Here is a 16,414-nt window from a genome sequence, read left to right on the forward strand (position 1 = left end):
GATAGATAGATAGATAGATAGATAGATAGATAGATAGATAGATAGATAGATAGATAGATAGATAGATAGATAGATAGATAGATAGATAGATAGATAGATAGATAGATAGATAGATAGATAGATAGATAGATAGATAGATAGATAGATAGATAGATAGATAGATAGATAGATAGATAGATAGATAGATAGATAGATAGATAGATAGATAGACTTTCAAATATTTGTTAGGGGTCCCATGTACTCACTGAATCTTCCAGATGTTTTTTTAATCAATTGTCTCCAATGTAGAATTTCGAGCTATTTGTAGGTAAAAAAATAATGGTAGTATAATTTCACCTAAAACGAGCGTTCTTTTCTTCTTCGCCAAGACAAAGGTCATCATCTTCTAAGCCGTAAAGTTGCTTCATATTTGGCTAAAAACTAGCTTCTTTTTGCACTGAAAATCAGTCATGTTTATTTCTGAGGCTCTTAATAACAAGGAGTCTCAAAGGGCTGCACAGACCACAGACTATTGCTAACTTCCATTGTTTTGAGAGTTATCCAAAGCAGTAGAACTCCTCATCGAATTTTTCACGATGAAATCTAGCTCCTTTATCTGCGCGTGAAGCTAGGGTTATTTCCTTCGAGGCTGAAAACTAGTGTCCTATTTTGGCTATGTTAAATAACAGCTTCTTCTGCCCTGTTATCTGCTAGAAAGAAGTGTACACTTCTGAACCAATAACTAACTTCTTATATACCGAAAATTGGTGCTATTTTCTTTCACACAGCAAACAAGTGTCATCTTTCTTAGACATTGGAAACTAGCTTCTTCCTTCGCAGAAAGAAATCATTGTTGAATTTTCCACACACTAAACTAGCAGATTCAATTGTGCGTAAAGCTAGGGTTATTTTTATTCGATGTTAAAAACAGGTGAACTATTTAGGCTATGTTGAAACTCAACTTATTCTGCCCCAAAAATTATGTTGTTGTTTTTTTCTGCTAGACAGAAGTGTACACATTTATACCATTGACTTAGTTCTTCTGTGCTGAAAATTAGTGTTATTTTCTTTCACACAGAAACCAAGTGTCGTCTTTTTTAGACATTGAAAACTAGCTTCTTGCAAACCTGCAAACAAGTGAAATATCCCAAATTGATGAAAGCTTGTTTTTCCTTTAATGCTAAAAACAAGTATCTTATACTGAAAACAGGCTTCTGAAGGCAATATTAGCGTTGTGTTCCTCCACATTCTAAACAACTCCTTATCTATGCACCAGAAATCATTGTTTTTTTTTTGTTAAGCTGGAAAAAGTGTACTCTTCTTTCACATCAATAACTTGGTTCTTCTTCTGCTGTGAAATATAGCGTTGTTTTCTATTATGCTAATAAGTGACATTGTAAGTGACATAGACCAAAAACTACTGTTCCACGTGTTTTAGTTTCTAGGCTGGATAAAAGTGTTATCTTTTTGATACCGATAAAAACATGTTTACTTCTATGCTGAAACAGCGTGTCATTATCTTTCATGTAGAAATATGCCGTTGTGTTCTGCATTAGAATTTGAGTATATGTCTTCCATGATCTATGGCAGGGGTGTCAAACTCATTTTAACGTGGGGGCCACACGTTGGAACTAACATTGTCTCGGGGGCCGGAAGGGTAGATTAGAGAGAAAGAGAAAAGATAAAGAAATAAGAGAAAGAGAGAGAGAGAAGTAGAGAAGGTAGGACAAAGAAAGAAAGGGAGGAAGAGAGAAAAAAGTGAGAGAGAGAGAGAGAGAGAGAGCATGAAAAACAAGAGATAAAAAGAGAAATGGTGAGAGAGGGGAATGAATAGAAATAGAGCGAAAGAGAGAAGGAGAGAAAGAAGAAGGAAAGAAAGAGAGAAGGAAAATGGTAGAGAGAGAGAAAAAGAGAAACGGAAAAAAAGGAAGAGAGCAAAGGAAGGTAAAAAGACAGAAAAAGAGCAAGAGGAACAAAGAAGGAGAAAAAGAGAGACCGAGAGAGTGAAAAAGAGAGAGAAAGAATGAGAGAAAGAGTGAGAGAAAAAGGGAGGAAGAGAGAGAGAAAAAAGAGAAAGAAAGAAATATAAGTACAGCATTTGTGAGAGGCACCTGGCTTTGGCAACATCAAGTTGACATATTTCAACCTGCTGCTTGTTTTTCTCTTGCGCTTCTCTGAGTGTTGTCTCGCGGGCCGGATTCAATCCCTTAGCGGGCCTGATCTGGCCCGCGGGCCGCCTGTTTGACACCTGTGATCTATGGTGACAAAAAATTGCATCGTCTTCTGCGTCAAAATGTCTTCTTTAGTGATTTGCCCATTTCGTTATGTAAGTCACAAAAAAAAAATCAACTGGTTTATGTTTTTTAGTGTTATGCGTAAAGAAGCTATAGTTTATCCAACTGTTATCCATCTCTGAGGGCCGCCATTTTGAGTTCGTTGTTGTGTTAAGATCTGTGGTCCAGACAGCTCCAAGTTTCCAATCATTGCGCTCCAACAGAAATGAAATGAAATGAAATGAAATGAAATGAAATGATCTGCATTTATATAGCGCTTTTCAAGTCAATGACTTCCCAAAGCGCTTTACATTGTCCTTCACATTTCCCAATAGCGGCCATGATCTGTGCAGCCATGTAAGGCGCTAACCTGCTTATTGGGGGTAATTGAGGGTTCAATGTCTTACCCAAGGACACTTCGACATGTAACACGGACAAGCCGGGATTCGAACTGGGATCCCTTAATCCTAAAACGATCGCTCTACCTCCTGAGCTACTGCCGCCCAAAAAGCAGGGTAAGGGCGATTACTCATTGGCTGAAGCCTAATTTGATAAAAACTTTGGCTTTAATGGCAAAAAATTTACTTGGATAAATATTTGGGTTGTATTGCTAATCCCTAAAAATTAATAATAACTAACGAATTAGGCTAAAATAATATCCAAAAGGAATTTGTTGACTTCTCTTTCAGACAATAAGGTCAGTAACGTACTATAGGGCAGATTAGGTCAAGTTAAATGAGACTTTTGTAATAACTTTTGAAATAAAATTTAAGACCAACAACAACAAAAACAACAAACAAATAAAAAAAACAAATATTTCTGCACACAGTACACCGTTTCTCATACACATTAAATGGCACAACTTTTAGCCATGACAAAAAAACGTTCATTCTTCTACCACTTTTTATTAAAATGACACTTTCCCATGGTGCAAAGTAAACGTCTCTGTCCTAAGTTGTATTGTGGGTAGACCTAAGACATGTGTCGGCTCTAAAAGGCCCGACTGAATCCACATCACCGTTTTGATATTTCCGTTATTGCAGTCACATGATGTTATAAAAAAGACAATTGGTAAACGTTATTACATCTTGTTCATGTGTTCACATTTTAAAACAATTGGATATAGGACATTTTAATGCCAATAAAGGACTTGTTTTTAGAAGAATGAATTCAAAGCCGGGCAGCTCGGCGCCGCAGTGGTTAGCGCGTGTGCGGCACAGTTCTAAGATCTTGGGAACCTCCTTTGTGGGTTCAAATCCAGGTACCAGCCTTCCTGTGCGAAGTTTCCATGTTCTCCCCGTGCTTGCATTGGTTTCCTGCAGGCACTCCGGTTTCCTCCTACTTTCTAAAAACACCCATGTTAAGAAAATTGGCTGGTCCAAATTGTCCCTAGGTGTAAATGAGCGAGCGAGTTGTCTGTCCCTGTGTGACCTGCGATTGGCTGGCAACCAGTTCAGGGTGTCCCCTGCCCACTGCCCGATGATTGCTGGGATGGGCTCCAGCACCCCCGCGACCCTACTGAGGATAAGCGGTGCAGCTATTGAGATGAGATGAGATGAGAATTCAATGCCTTTTAAGACTATTCAGGGATCCACGGAAACCCTGAATATAAAACCAATATCATTGTATCCCTTTTCAATGCATTATTATAAAGGTTTTGAAATATGCGTAAAACAAGCAGTACATCATAGTCCATATATTCTTTTGATCTGTGCTTAAACTGAATTAAATCACGACAGAAACACCCACCCACCCAACTAGCTAGCTACCTAGCTATCAGGAAGACGTGCGCTAAAATGACAACCCTGAAACTCATAATTAAGGCGCTTGGTGTCGCCAAGGCGAAACGTTGTAACTCACATTCCATTTTTGTATCGACCGCACATCCGACGGCGCGGCCGTGAATAACAAATGGGAAATTTATGGAGCTCGGCTCGTTTCCCCCTAATGAAGTTCAGCGAGTTCCAGACTCAAGTCGTATGCTCATTCATGCCACAAGGTCAAAGTCCCCAGCCGCCCGCCCGCCTCGTCCCAACACCGTAAACGTGATGCATCTTGTTTGTTGCCTGCTCCCGACCATATATCTTATTAAAAGTCGCCTCTTGGCCCGCCCATCCATCAGAGCGGCCTTTCGCGGCGCACGTGTCAAACATGGTAATCCCAAAGTCTTAAACATGCAAAATGTGCATAACATCTAGATATATTTCATCGGTATATTCCCATTATTTACCGGGATAGTGCGTTTTGAACACAGCATGTTTAGTCTTTATTCATCCTGAGCACTCCGGCACTCTAGCGGACCAGTCGCCAAAATAATTTACGTGCTAATTTATCAATGAGGTTATGTGTGTTTGAAGTGAAGTTTTGGAAGTAATGGTGCTTCGAAGGGCGAGCGGTCAAAAAGTGGCTAACTGGCAAAATACACACTACGCCGAGAGCCGCCAACAGAGGTTTTTATGGGTGCTTGAAATCCTTGAAATGGTTGAATTTTAAAGTCGTGTTGTCAAGGGTTGAATTCTGCTTGAGTTTTGGGTGATTGTTGCCATGTTATTATCTACTGAACAAGTTTGCTTAAAAATGACGACCGCACTGGTCTATAGTGGCTTTGCTCTGCCATTGCATTTTTCATTCACTCACGATTAACAGCAGCTGCCATTAGTTTGTGTGGTATGAAGCATCAACGCACCCTACGGTTCGTGTCTATGAGGACAGGTGCATGGTGCACCTAAACTGGGCTTAAGAAAACGTGTATTTGTGCTGGGATTACGCATCAATTTTGGACATTTATTATGGAAACAATTAAGGTAGCGGTTCCCAAAGGTCCATTATAATCGGAAGAACTTCCTGCAAATTAAATTGTAAGCTAAATATTATTTTCATTGTCATTTTTACGCGAAACCTATTATGGGGGAGATTTGTCCCCAAAACATATACACATGTATTGTTCAGATCCACAATCATATTTGTGATTTATTCAAAATCTAAAAATCCTGATTAAAAGATTAAAAATCTGTTATGTAAACCACAGATATATACTATATAAAATGCGAGGCCGGTCGACCATAAAACACGCAGTGAGCATTCAAGCTAACCGGGAACCAACAACAAAAAGCGGCAAAGGCTATGGCGACAAACGCAGTCGGCCAAGAATAAACAAACATTGGAACATGGCAAAAGCAACGCTAACATAAGGCTAGCCTAGGGGTCTGGAACTTATTTGACTCAAAGAGCTATAGAAGACAAATATTTTGATATTTTGGGGGGGAGGGAGAAAGAGCCACTCCATATATTTTGAAATAAAATTCAACAAAACCGCTAATCCAGCTTTCCAGACAAAAGCTTGTTCTTCAGCTCATTTTATTTCACTGTGTGACATTTGATGATTTGATAAAATCTATGAAGTAATAATGTCAGAGTCTGTGTACCATGTAAATACACCGCTTAAAATGTGTCTCCCTCCCGTATTTACTTACAAGTGTTAATGCTCATTTTGGCCGTCATTTTTGTTAAAGTGCGAGCAAAGTTTTTTGTAAAAATGTCACGGAATTCTGCAAACGAGAATCCAGAGGAATTTACCTTCAACGCAGACAGCGCAGGGCGAGAGACAGAAAGCAGTGCTTGTGTTCTTTGCTTAGCTCCACCCATCCATATAACTCACCCAATTACATCCTTCGAGGTGCTTTGCTAGAGTTTCTGGGTATTTAAAAATAGTTGTTGTCTTTTAATCATAAAGTGTCTCATTGAACTTTCATGTAGAGGATTCCTTATCTATGTACAGCCAAAATGAGTTGGGGTTTTTTTTGGGTGTCACACCTTGACTTTAAACTCAAGTTAAAAATGTGCCCTATATATACTGCACAGTAGTATAAATGGTTTTATTGTAGATTTGGCTCCTTCTGATGTACCATAGCAAAGGGTTAGGGTTAGGACAAATTAAGAAATACATGGAGAAAATTAGCATGAAATCAATTTAGTCTCCGAGCCATATGCATTCATGTCATCTCATCTCATCTCATTAGCTGAACCGCTTATCCTCAGTAGGGTCACGGGGGTGCTGGAGCCCATCCCAGCAATCATCAGGCAGTGGGCAGGGGACACCCTGAACTGGTTGCCAGCCAATTGCAGGGCACACGGGGACAAACAACTCACTCGCTCACACCTAGGGACAATTTGGACCGGCAAATTCACCCGAAAAATGCATGTCTTTGGAATGCGGGAGGAAACCGGAGTGCCCAGGGGAAACCCACGCAAGCACGGGGAGAACATACAAACTCCGCACAGTAAGGCCGGGAGCTGGATTTGAACCCACGCATGAGGTTCCCACGACCTGAGAACTGTGCCACACACGCGCTAGCCATTGCGCCACCGTGCTGCCTCCATATGCATTCATGAAAAGAGCCAATATGGCTCACAAAACATAGGTTGCCGGCCCCTCAGCTAGCCGATCGATAAACACGCGTGAGCAGCCAGGCTAAATGGGAATCAACAACCAAAAGCAACAATGTCTACGGTGACTAACGCAAAGCCGGCCAGGAATAAACCAAGGGACATGTCAAAACTAGGTGCAAACAAAACAACAAAGCCCTCAGGAGCGTTGACGCTAGCCAGACAAAATGATACCAACGGCGAAAAACACAAATGAAAAGCCACAATCGCCTACCCCCAAGCAGAAATGAAGGGTATGCTATTTACTACAATGGTTTGTTTCGGAGCTTGATTCACGTGTGGTGTTAACGGGATTGGGCGTTTTGTAAGTGTTGTGTTCTTTCAATGACATCTTACCCCTACAGGAAACTTTAATGGTGTTCTCCCGTGTCTTCCCGCAGCCGACGAAACAGATCCCTGCAAGTTCTTGGCGTGTAACGAATTCTCGCGCTGCGTGGAGAACACTTGGGACGACGAGGCGCACTGTCAGTGCGAACCGGGTTATAGCGCTGTGGATGGTCACCCGTGCCGCAGCGTTTGCGACCTTCAGCCCGACTACTGCCTCAACGGGGGTTTGTGCGAAATCATCCCAAGCCATGGAGCTACGTGCAGGTCAGTAATGTCGCTGTGAGCTGTTTGCGGCTTTTTATTTAGGCACAGTATTAAAAAAACAACATCAAGTACAAATGTAGAAAGGAATTAACGAAGTATTTGCACCAAAACAGCTGTACAATACAACGATATAATACATAAACCGACTGAAGCAGAAGCTTTTAACTCCCAACCCAATTCCATTTTTTCTTACATGAAGAACATATTTAAATCAAAACAAGAAAATAGAACACAAAAGGGGAATTAGAAAAAAAAGACATGACATTTCAGACCTGCAATTATGCCTCTAGAGCAGGGGTCTCAAACTCAATTTTCTTGGGGGCCACCAGAGCTGACAAAAATACAACTCTGTTTTCAAATACATGGATCCATCTTTTATTGCGGGGTTAGGTTCCAATATGAATATAATATTTTTTTTATAATACTACACAATCGAATATTCTACAATGAATTAAAATCAAAGAACATAACCTTGAATTCATTTAGCAAATAAGGGCACTGTATAGTGTAAACATTTATTGATTTAGAATAGAATAGAATAGAATGTACCTTTATTGTCATTGTAACAAAATGGGTTAACATATTGTGACAACGAAATTGGGCATGACACTCCAGGTTCACACATTCAGAGTGAGGTAAAGAAACCAAGAAGATAAGGAACAGAGAAGATAAGGTTATAAAACAAGGAGGGTTTATTTATTACCTATAACTACCTTTTGTGGGACAGTTTAGCCAATCAGAATGCAGATCACTGCGCAATGGGAATCTGCGTAGTAGCAAAACAGTAAAAGTCATAGAGGGATCACTAATTCTTTTTTCCCCTATGGAAAAAAAGGCATTACAATAAAGAAGACTTAGTAAGAAAACATACAAGTCAGTGATAAAAAGATACAAAGATAATTCAGCAGAAGATCAATAAATACATTTACTACACAAATATAAATCTAAAACAAATTAAGGATTAATATGACAACAAATCGGGCAGCACGGCGGGGCAGTGGTTAGCGCGTGTGCGGCACAGTTCTAAGGTCTTGGGAACCTCCTGCGTGGGTTTAAATCCAGCTCCAGACTTCCTGTGCGGAGTTTGTATGTTCTCCCCGTGCTTGCGTGGGTTTCCTCCGGGCACTCCGGTCTCCTCCCACATTCCAAAAACATGCATTTCAGGTGAATTGGCCGGTCCAAATTGTCCCTAGGTGTGAATGAGCGAGTGAGTTGTCTGTCCCCGTGTGCCCTGCGATTGGCTGGCAACCAGTTCAGGGTGTCCCCTGCCCACTGCCTGGAGATGGCTTGGATGGGCTCCAGACCAATACAGGTTACTTATACAAGCCTTAAACATACTTACTGTATATAAACCTTAAACATACAAAATATTTACTGAAGTAACTTATGAAAAAATTCAAGTTATGAACGATAGTCTGTAAGTAGGGCAGGGTCTGTACTTTCAAAATATCATTTTAAGGCAGGGGTCTCAAACTGTCTTCCAAGAAGCTGCAGGTTTGAGACTCCATTAATATTTACTACCCAAATAAAGTCGTGATATTAATCCACATTTTTATCAAAAATCGGTATGCATATCATTTTTCTAATTGATACAAAATAGGGACTTTTTTTAAGGTTATCATCAAAATCAAGAGTGTCAAAGTCATATGAATTTAGGATCAAATCCAACATTTGGCTGCAATCTGAGGGGCAGACTGTTGGAATGTTGACAAATTTTCAAAATAAATTGAAGCTTTTTAATACTATTGACAACCCAGGGAATCTATTTCAATAGGATATGATACATACAACACTATTTCTCATGGTTCTGTCAGTAATCTTACATTTCCTTGATACAAAACACCCCATGACATGAACATTAAATGAAAGGCTGGGTTTTTCAGTTTCTATTTGAGCAAATGTGGGCTTCACTTACTAAATATAGCAATTTTCTTCCTCGAAAAAATGTCATTTTTCAGAGTAAACTATTGAAAACTTTTGACAAATAACACCCTAGTTTTCAGTGTTCAAGGAATGGGATTTTCTTCCCACAAAGAAGACAACCATGGCTTTCGGAATAGAAAATAAATATGCTAGTTGTTGTCGAAGAAGACACGCAATTTCCCCTAAAAAAGGGGACACTTTTTCTTTCCCCTCTAAGACATTAATTTTAGGTGTAGATGATTTAAAAGCCAAATTTGAAACCATAAAACCCTGTTTTCAGTGTAAAAGAAATGGGATCAATGTTCCCTCTAATTTTCCAAGGGTCTGAGCGTTTACACAAAGTCGGCGAGCAAATTCACAGAAGATCGTCCTCAACTTCCTCCTCCTAGCTACCGCCATCAAGGGCGTCTTCCTCATTGTCGGAACGTGCCTTAGCTTCACAGACAATGTATGCTTAAACTTAGAGGTTACAGTTGTTCTTGCCGCTCATTTCCTACTGGTCTTGATCTTACCTTTCACACTCTAGCGCCGCTGGTGGCCGTTAGAAAAATTACATAAATTGGCCGCTTCACCGAATAAGCCGCAGGGCTGAACATTTGGGAAAAAAGTAGCGGCTTATGGTCCGGAATTTACGGTAATACTTTTCCCTGTATTTCCTACGTTTTTTGATCATTTGAAATTGTGTACGCCTTATTAAAATTTTTATAAGGTAAAAAAAATACATTATTCCCATTTTGGCTCTAATCAGAATCATCTGTCATAGGTATTAGATGTATCATCATGTCATCATACATTGCAAATATTGTCACAGTATTCTACATAGTCAGTGAATAGATAGGTGCCGCGTTGTGTTTGTAAGATTTATGATCGCTTTATTTTGAAATCAGGTATAAAATCGAGAGACAGTCCACAATACTTAAGCACTCATTGTACTCACAGATCCCTTAACTGCCAGGGTCAACCTGGAACCACTTCCTGTGGTGTATCTTGGGCAAGAACAGCCTGGTGGTGCCCATTCCGCTTTAATTGTTTTTGAGTAGGGGTTTTCTTCCCCACTTGAAACCTATAGAACTGGTTTCAATAATTACAACTAGCCGAAAAAACTTCCTAGTCTGACTCGGATACAGCACCTTCATTATCTGTTCACCCTTTCGGTGTACGGCAGCATACCGCTCTTCGGAGCTCGGCAAAGACGATCAAAGATCACAGGTGTCAAACAGGCGGCCCGCAGGCCAGATCGGGCCCGCGAGACAACACTCAGAGAAGCGCAAGAGAAAAACAAGCTGCAGGTTGACATATGTCAACTTGATGTTGCCAAAGCCAGGTTCCTCTCCCAAAGATACTGTACTTGTATTTTTTTCTCTCTCTCTCTCTCTCTCTCCCACCCCCTTTTCTCCCACTCTCTGTCTCTCTCTGTGTCTTTATTTTTCTCTTCCTTTGTTGCTCTTTGTCTCTTTCTCTCTCTGTGTCTTTTTAACTTCATTTGCTCTTACTTCCTTTTTTCCTTTTCTCTTTCTCTCTTCCTACCCTTCGTGCTTTCTTTTCTCTTTTCTCTCCTTCTGTTTTTCGATTTCTCTTTGGATTTCTTTCTTCCTCTCCCTTTCTTTGCCCCATCCCTCACAACTTCTCTTTATCTCTTTTGTTTCTCTCCCTCTCTCCCTTTTTTTCTATTTTGGTCCTACTCTCTCTCCTTTTCCCTCTCTTTTTCTCTTATTTCTTTATCTCTCTTTTTCTTTCTCTTTAATCTACTAGTCCGGCCCCCGACAGAATGTTTGTTCTATTGTGTGGCCCCCGAGTTCAAATAAGTTTGACACCCCTGGACTAGATCCTAAATCACTAGCTAAAAAATATGTTCTGAAATTTTTAGTATAACAGTACTGTGTAACATAAATGAACATTTTTACAAAACTATTTTTTGGGCCTGTTGTGGTTTTGCATGCTCAAACTGGCCAAGCTAATCCTGGCAGTAAGCAGTCACAAGTAGTCTCCAGTTCTAGCCTCAGGGACTGCTTGTGAACTAGATTTTCTTTTTTATAGCGATGTAGATTTTTGTTTGAAAAAAAACTGTATACTGAAATATTCGTGTCTCCTATAGAGTTACCACTGTACATCGGCAAATAAACTGAACAAAATATTGAGCATGTTAGCATTTCTGTTCATGTAACCCTTAGTGTAGATCAGGGGTGTCAAACTCATTTTAACTCGGGGGCCACACGATAGAACAAGCATTCTGTCGGGGCCGGACTAGTAGATTAAAGAGAAAGAAAAAGAGGGATAAAGAAACAAGAGAAAGAGGAAGGGAAAAGGAGAGAGGGCGGGACAAAGAAAGAAAAAGAGAGAGAGGGAGAGCGTGAGAAACAAAAGATAAAAAGTCGTGACAGAGGGGGAAAAGAAAGGGAGAGGAAGAAAGAAATCCAAAGAGAAATAGAAAGACAGAAGGGGAGAAAAGAGAAAAGAAAGCGCGAAGGGTACGAAGAGAGAAAGAGAAAAGGTGTCACGAAACGGACCGGGAAGCAGGAAGTCGGAACTCATATGCGTAGACGATCTGTCACTTTAATTAGGAAATAAAAGTTGTCCAACACACAAACGGACCAAAGACAAAACAAAACAGGTTTAAAGGCAATCAAAACAGGCATGAACAGGTCTTCAACAAGGTAAAGCAATGGTCTGGCAACAGGCAGTCCCAAAAAGTTCAAATCGTCTCAGCCGGTGTCAAGGGGCGGGGCCAGCTGGGCGCCATGACAACCGTGCAGGACATGACAAAAAAGAAAAAAGGAAGTTAGAAAAAGAGGTTAAAAGACACACAGAAAGAAAGAGACAAAGAGCAACAAAGGAAGAGAAAAAGAAAGACACAGAGAGTGTAAGAGACAGAGACAGAGTGGGAGAAAAGGGGTGGAAAAGAAAGGGAGAGAGAGAGAGAGAGAGAGAGAGAGAAATAAATACAAGTACAGTGTCTTTGTGAGAGGCACCTGGCTTTGGCAACATCAAGTTGACCTATTTCAACCTACAGCTTGTTTTTCTCTTGCGCTTCTCTGAGTGTTGTCTCGTGGGCCGGATTCAATTCCTTAGCGGGCCTGATCTGGCCCGCAAGCCGCCTTTTTGACACCTGTGGTGTAGATGGTAGGGTGTTGTTGAAATTTGAATGAAGTGTCTGTTGTCAATATGCCCTATTAGAGCTAACCTAGATCCTTTTTATGTTCCAGATGTCCTGTGGGCAAATACTGGCACTACCACGGGGAACGTTGCAGCTCCCTGGTGTCCATTCCCCTCGACCCCTCGCTAATTATAACCTGCCTGGTGGGGAGCCTCTGCCTGGTTTGCGCCATCGTCGCCATCCTGGCGTTTATCAACAAAAAATGCGCCGCCACCAGAAAGGCACTGACTTTGGTGTAAGTCTCCGACATGTTTTGATGGGTGGTACGTGACTAGGGCTGCAACAACCAATTAAAACAACCCGAGAGCGTTAGCAACGGATTTCATCATCGATTGATTGTCGCGCAATTTATGAGCCGCTCAGCACGTCATTCAATGCAAATAAGAGTGCATTGTTCGGTTATGATGTAAAGTGTAGCCGTTGAAGAGACGTGCCTGTAGTACCACGTTGATCCAGCAGAGGGCGAGTCAAAATCACATTTTGTTGCACAACGCTCGCTTCATTCTGCGACAAATTTGTTGTAGCTACTGATGGGATTCTGGCTCCCAAACGGCTCTTCAGATCATTGTCTTTTCTAAACTATGTTGCCAATAATGAAACATTATGCACCAAAATATTAATCATTCATTAAAAAACGGACTATGCTACTTTATTATAATAACCTTTATTATTTTAAAGTACAGTGAACTTTAACCTACAGTAATTTAAACTTTCGAATTGTTTATTCTGAGCAAAGAACACGCTTCGTCAAGAGAGAGTGAGAAAGAGGGTAAAAAAGGGGAGGTAGAGGGAGAGAAAGAGAGAGAGAGGAATGGGGGAAACAAAAGGGGAGGGAGAGAGAAAGAGAGAGAGAGCGAGAGAGAGATGAGGAAAGGGAAAGAAAGAGGAAGAGAGACTGAGAGAAAAAAATGAGATAGAATTATAGAAAGATAAAGAAAGAATGACAGAGAGAGGAAGAGAAAGAGAGAAAGAAGGAGAAATGGAAAGATAGAGAAAGGGAGACAGAAAGAGTGAGAAAGAGGGAAAAAAGGGGAGGTAGAGGGAGGGAAAAGGAGAGAGAGGAATGGGGGAAACAAAAGGGGAGGGAGAGAGAAAGAGAGAGAGAGAGATGAGGAAAGGGAAAGAAAGAGAAAGAGAGATCGAGAGAAAAAAATGAGATATAATTATAGAAAGATAAAGAATGAGAGAGAGGAAGAGAAAGAGAGAAAGAAGGAGCGATAGAGAAAGGGAGACAGAAAGGGAGAGAGTAAAAGTGAAAAAGAAAGAGAAAAAAAACAAAGAGAAATAGACCAAAAAATAAAATTATAGAGATAGACAGATGGAAGAAGAGAGGAAAAGAAATGTAAAAAATTTGAGAAAGAGAGAGGGAGAAAAAGATACATAGAGTGAAAGATATAAAGAAAGATAGAGAAAGAGATAAAGAGAGAGAAACAGAGAAAAACAGATAGAAAGAGAAAGATAGAAAGAAAGATAAAAAGAGAAAGAAAGGGAGAGAAGGAGAGAAGTAGTGAAAGATATAAAGAGATAAAGATAGGGGAGCCGGCTCCTTATTGCTGGGGAGCAGGTTCATTAGCCCTTTCGTTCGCAAACCAACCTATCACTTTTTATTTAAAAAAAAAAATCTGATTCATTGATTAATCGAAAAGATCATCGGCCGTATAAACAATTATCAAAATAATTGTTAGTTGCAGCCCTAGATGTGTTTTTTTTTACATAGCTCCTCCCCCCACCCCCCCCCCCCCCCGCTAGGCCCAGCTTTGCCCCTTATGCCTTTGAAAACACAATGAGGGTAAACCCGGTGTACGAGCACGACGAGGGCATGTTAAGTCAAGTGTCCACGCTGCCGTGTCCGTCCACTTCGGGGTCGTCCCAGCAGGAGCTCTACGCACCCGTCGAAAATATACATCTCAGTATCGAGGTACACGGTATCGATCCGTGCCGGCACCTTGACTAACCTGAGCGATACGGACCGCCAACATCGCCGACTCGCTGCTCTAACACCCTCTCAGTCGTCAGTAGCTAATATTGTTCCCCCAATCACTTTTTGCCTCATTTCAGGCTTTAAACTTAAATCTCAGAAAACTGAAAATCATTTCAGAAAAATCAACAACGTGTGAGACACAATCGAGAAGTGGAACCAAATTTTAAGGAAGAACATTTTATAATACCGTAAATTCCGGACTATAGAGCGCACCTGATTATAAGCCGCACCCACCGCATTTCGGGAGGAAACCCGATTTTGTACATACACAAGCCGCACCTGTATATTAGCCGCATGCGCCCACATGGAAAAAACGCAATATAAACACAAAATTAACCCATACCCGATACAGTCCAGAAAACACAGCCGGCAAAATGAACGGAAAATGTTACCGGTACTTAAGATTTAAGAGTCCGGGTGCCCGTTGAAAGTAATCCAAGGAAAAAAAGTGTATATTTCCAAAGGTAAGGGGCCGGTCACACAGCCGTTTGCGGCTGAATCACGGCTAAAATTTTGCGTTTTTTTTTTGCCCGTGGTTGCCCGCGATGTAAAATGCGCAAAATTGGCCAACCCGCTGTTCATCGGTGGTATGCCCGCAAAACAGACGCCGGCGACTGTTCCGCTTCCTCATCGCGTCATTTCTGCGTCATTTTCTCGTGTGGACCACGGGTATAAAAGCTCCCGAGCCGATGTTGTGCCCAAATCCGACTCCTACGCAACACCCCCGACCAACCAACCCACCCACCCGCGTGAATGCGCATTCTGCTGCGATCGCTTTTGTTGTAAGCGTGCATTGACACTGGTGACTTTTTCATCCGCGTTAACAAACGCATTTTGTAGAATACGATCGCACTTTATTGTTTAAATAAACGCGTTATATAGACTAGGATCTCCCAATTGTTATAATTAGCTCGCTTTATTGTTTTAATAAGCGTTTTATATAGAATACGATCGCTTTCGTTGGAAGCGCAGCAGAATGCGCGTTCACGCGAGGGGGGGAGGATTTACCGTTCGATTACGTTCACAACAAAGACGGAATGGTTTAAGTTGTATTACATTCCCAACAAATGCAAGACGAAGTGGTTTTGGTTATATGTTCGCCATTACATTCCCTAAAAGTGAGATAAAACGAGGTAAAAGTGGTTGTAGTAGCGAGGGGATGCAAATCTCGGCAGGGATGCATTTCTCGGATAACACCGGGCTGTAGAAATCATAACCGCTCAAGACACAGTCCCGTGAAGATCAAGATTTCAAGCTATGGCATCATTTTTTTTTTATTATCTTGAAAAGAAATGTCAAGAAATAAAAATGTATTAAGACGAGGTCACTGCGCTGACGGGGATCCATGTTCAGCCCCTTGACGTCTCGAGCACAACTGACGTGTGCTCGGCAAATCGCGCTGTATATACGCGGAGAAAGGCGTTTGACTGTCACACGCGTAACACGCTAATTTCACGTAATAAAACCGCGATACAGGCGCAGAACATGCAATTACCATGCTCCACCCACGATTACCCGCTGAAATTTCCCGTCCTACCCATGTGTAACCACGCCCTGGCCGCGGCCAGAGCACGTCGTTCCGCGTCATTTCCGCGTCATTACCTCGTGTTGACCACGTGTGCGGCACGCGGTTTAACACGTGCTCAAACTTTTGAGCAGCTCAAAAGTTTTGCGCGCGGCCAACCACGTGTGAATTTCTGACCGCGAGTAAAGCACTGCTGTATCTCGTCTATATGGCGGTCTCAAAACGTCCAACAGCGCCCAACAGCATCCGCTTCACGGCCAGAAATTTTTGGCCGTGGTTCAACCTTGGTACGCTCGTGAAAGGCTGTGTACCCGCGCTCTGAAGAATTGATCAGCGCAAAACTTTTTCGCGCTGCCACCCGCGCGCGAATTTCCGACCGCGTGTTAAGCACTGCTGTATCTTGTCTGCATTGCGATCTCAAAGCGTCCAATAGCGTCCGCCTCACAGGCAGAATTTTCTGGCCGTGATTCAGCCGCAAATGTCTGTGTGACCGGCCCCTAAGGGTGGGAAAAATATATATCCACTATTGTCGGCCGCGTCCA

The 16,414-nt window shown here is 41.6% G+C and overlaps 1 protein-coding gene across 6 annotated transcripts in view; it reads left to right on the forward strand.

Annotated features, from left to right (window-relative positions):
* LOC148351776 (interphotoreceptor matrix proteoglycan 1-like) overlaps positions 1-16,414 on the forward strand; it is a 65,487-nt gene that overhangs the window by 40,271 nt on the left and 8,802 nt on the right. For 5 of the 6 annotated variants that reach the window (XM_088354018.1, XM_088354021.1, XM_088354020.1 and 2 more), the window contains 3 exons: positions 7,079-7,289; positions 12,416-12,601; positions 14,116-14,284. In XM_088354018.1, the coding sequence (XP_088210144.1) occupies positions 7,079-7,289; positions 12,416-12,601; positions 14,116-14,284 (566 nt within the window). The remainder of the gene's footprint in view (positions 1-7,078; positions 7,290-12,415; positions 12,602-14,115; positions 14,285-16,414) is intronic. The other variant, XM_088354023.1, reaches the window with a different exon arrangement.

This window comes from Urocampus carinirostris, chromosome 15 (genome assembly GCF_059441175.1).
Source record: "Urocampus carinirostris isolate Australia breed hairy pipefish chromosome 15, RoL_Ucar_1.0, whole genome shotgun sequence".
Taxonomy (NCBI): Eukaryota; Metazoa; Chordata; class Actinopteri; order Syngnathiformes; family Syngnathidae; genus Urocampus; species Urocampus carinirostris.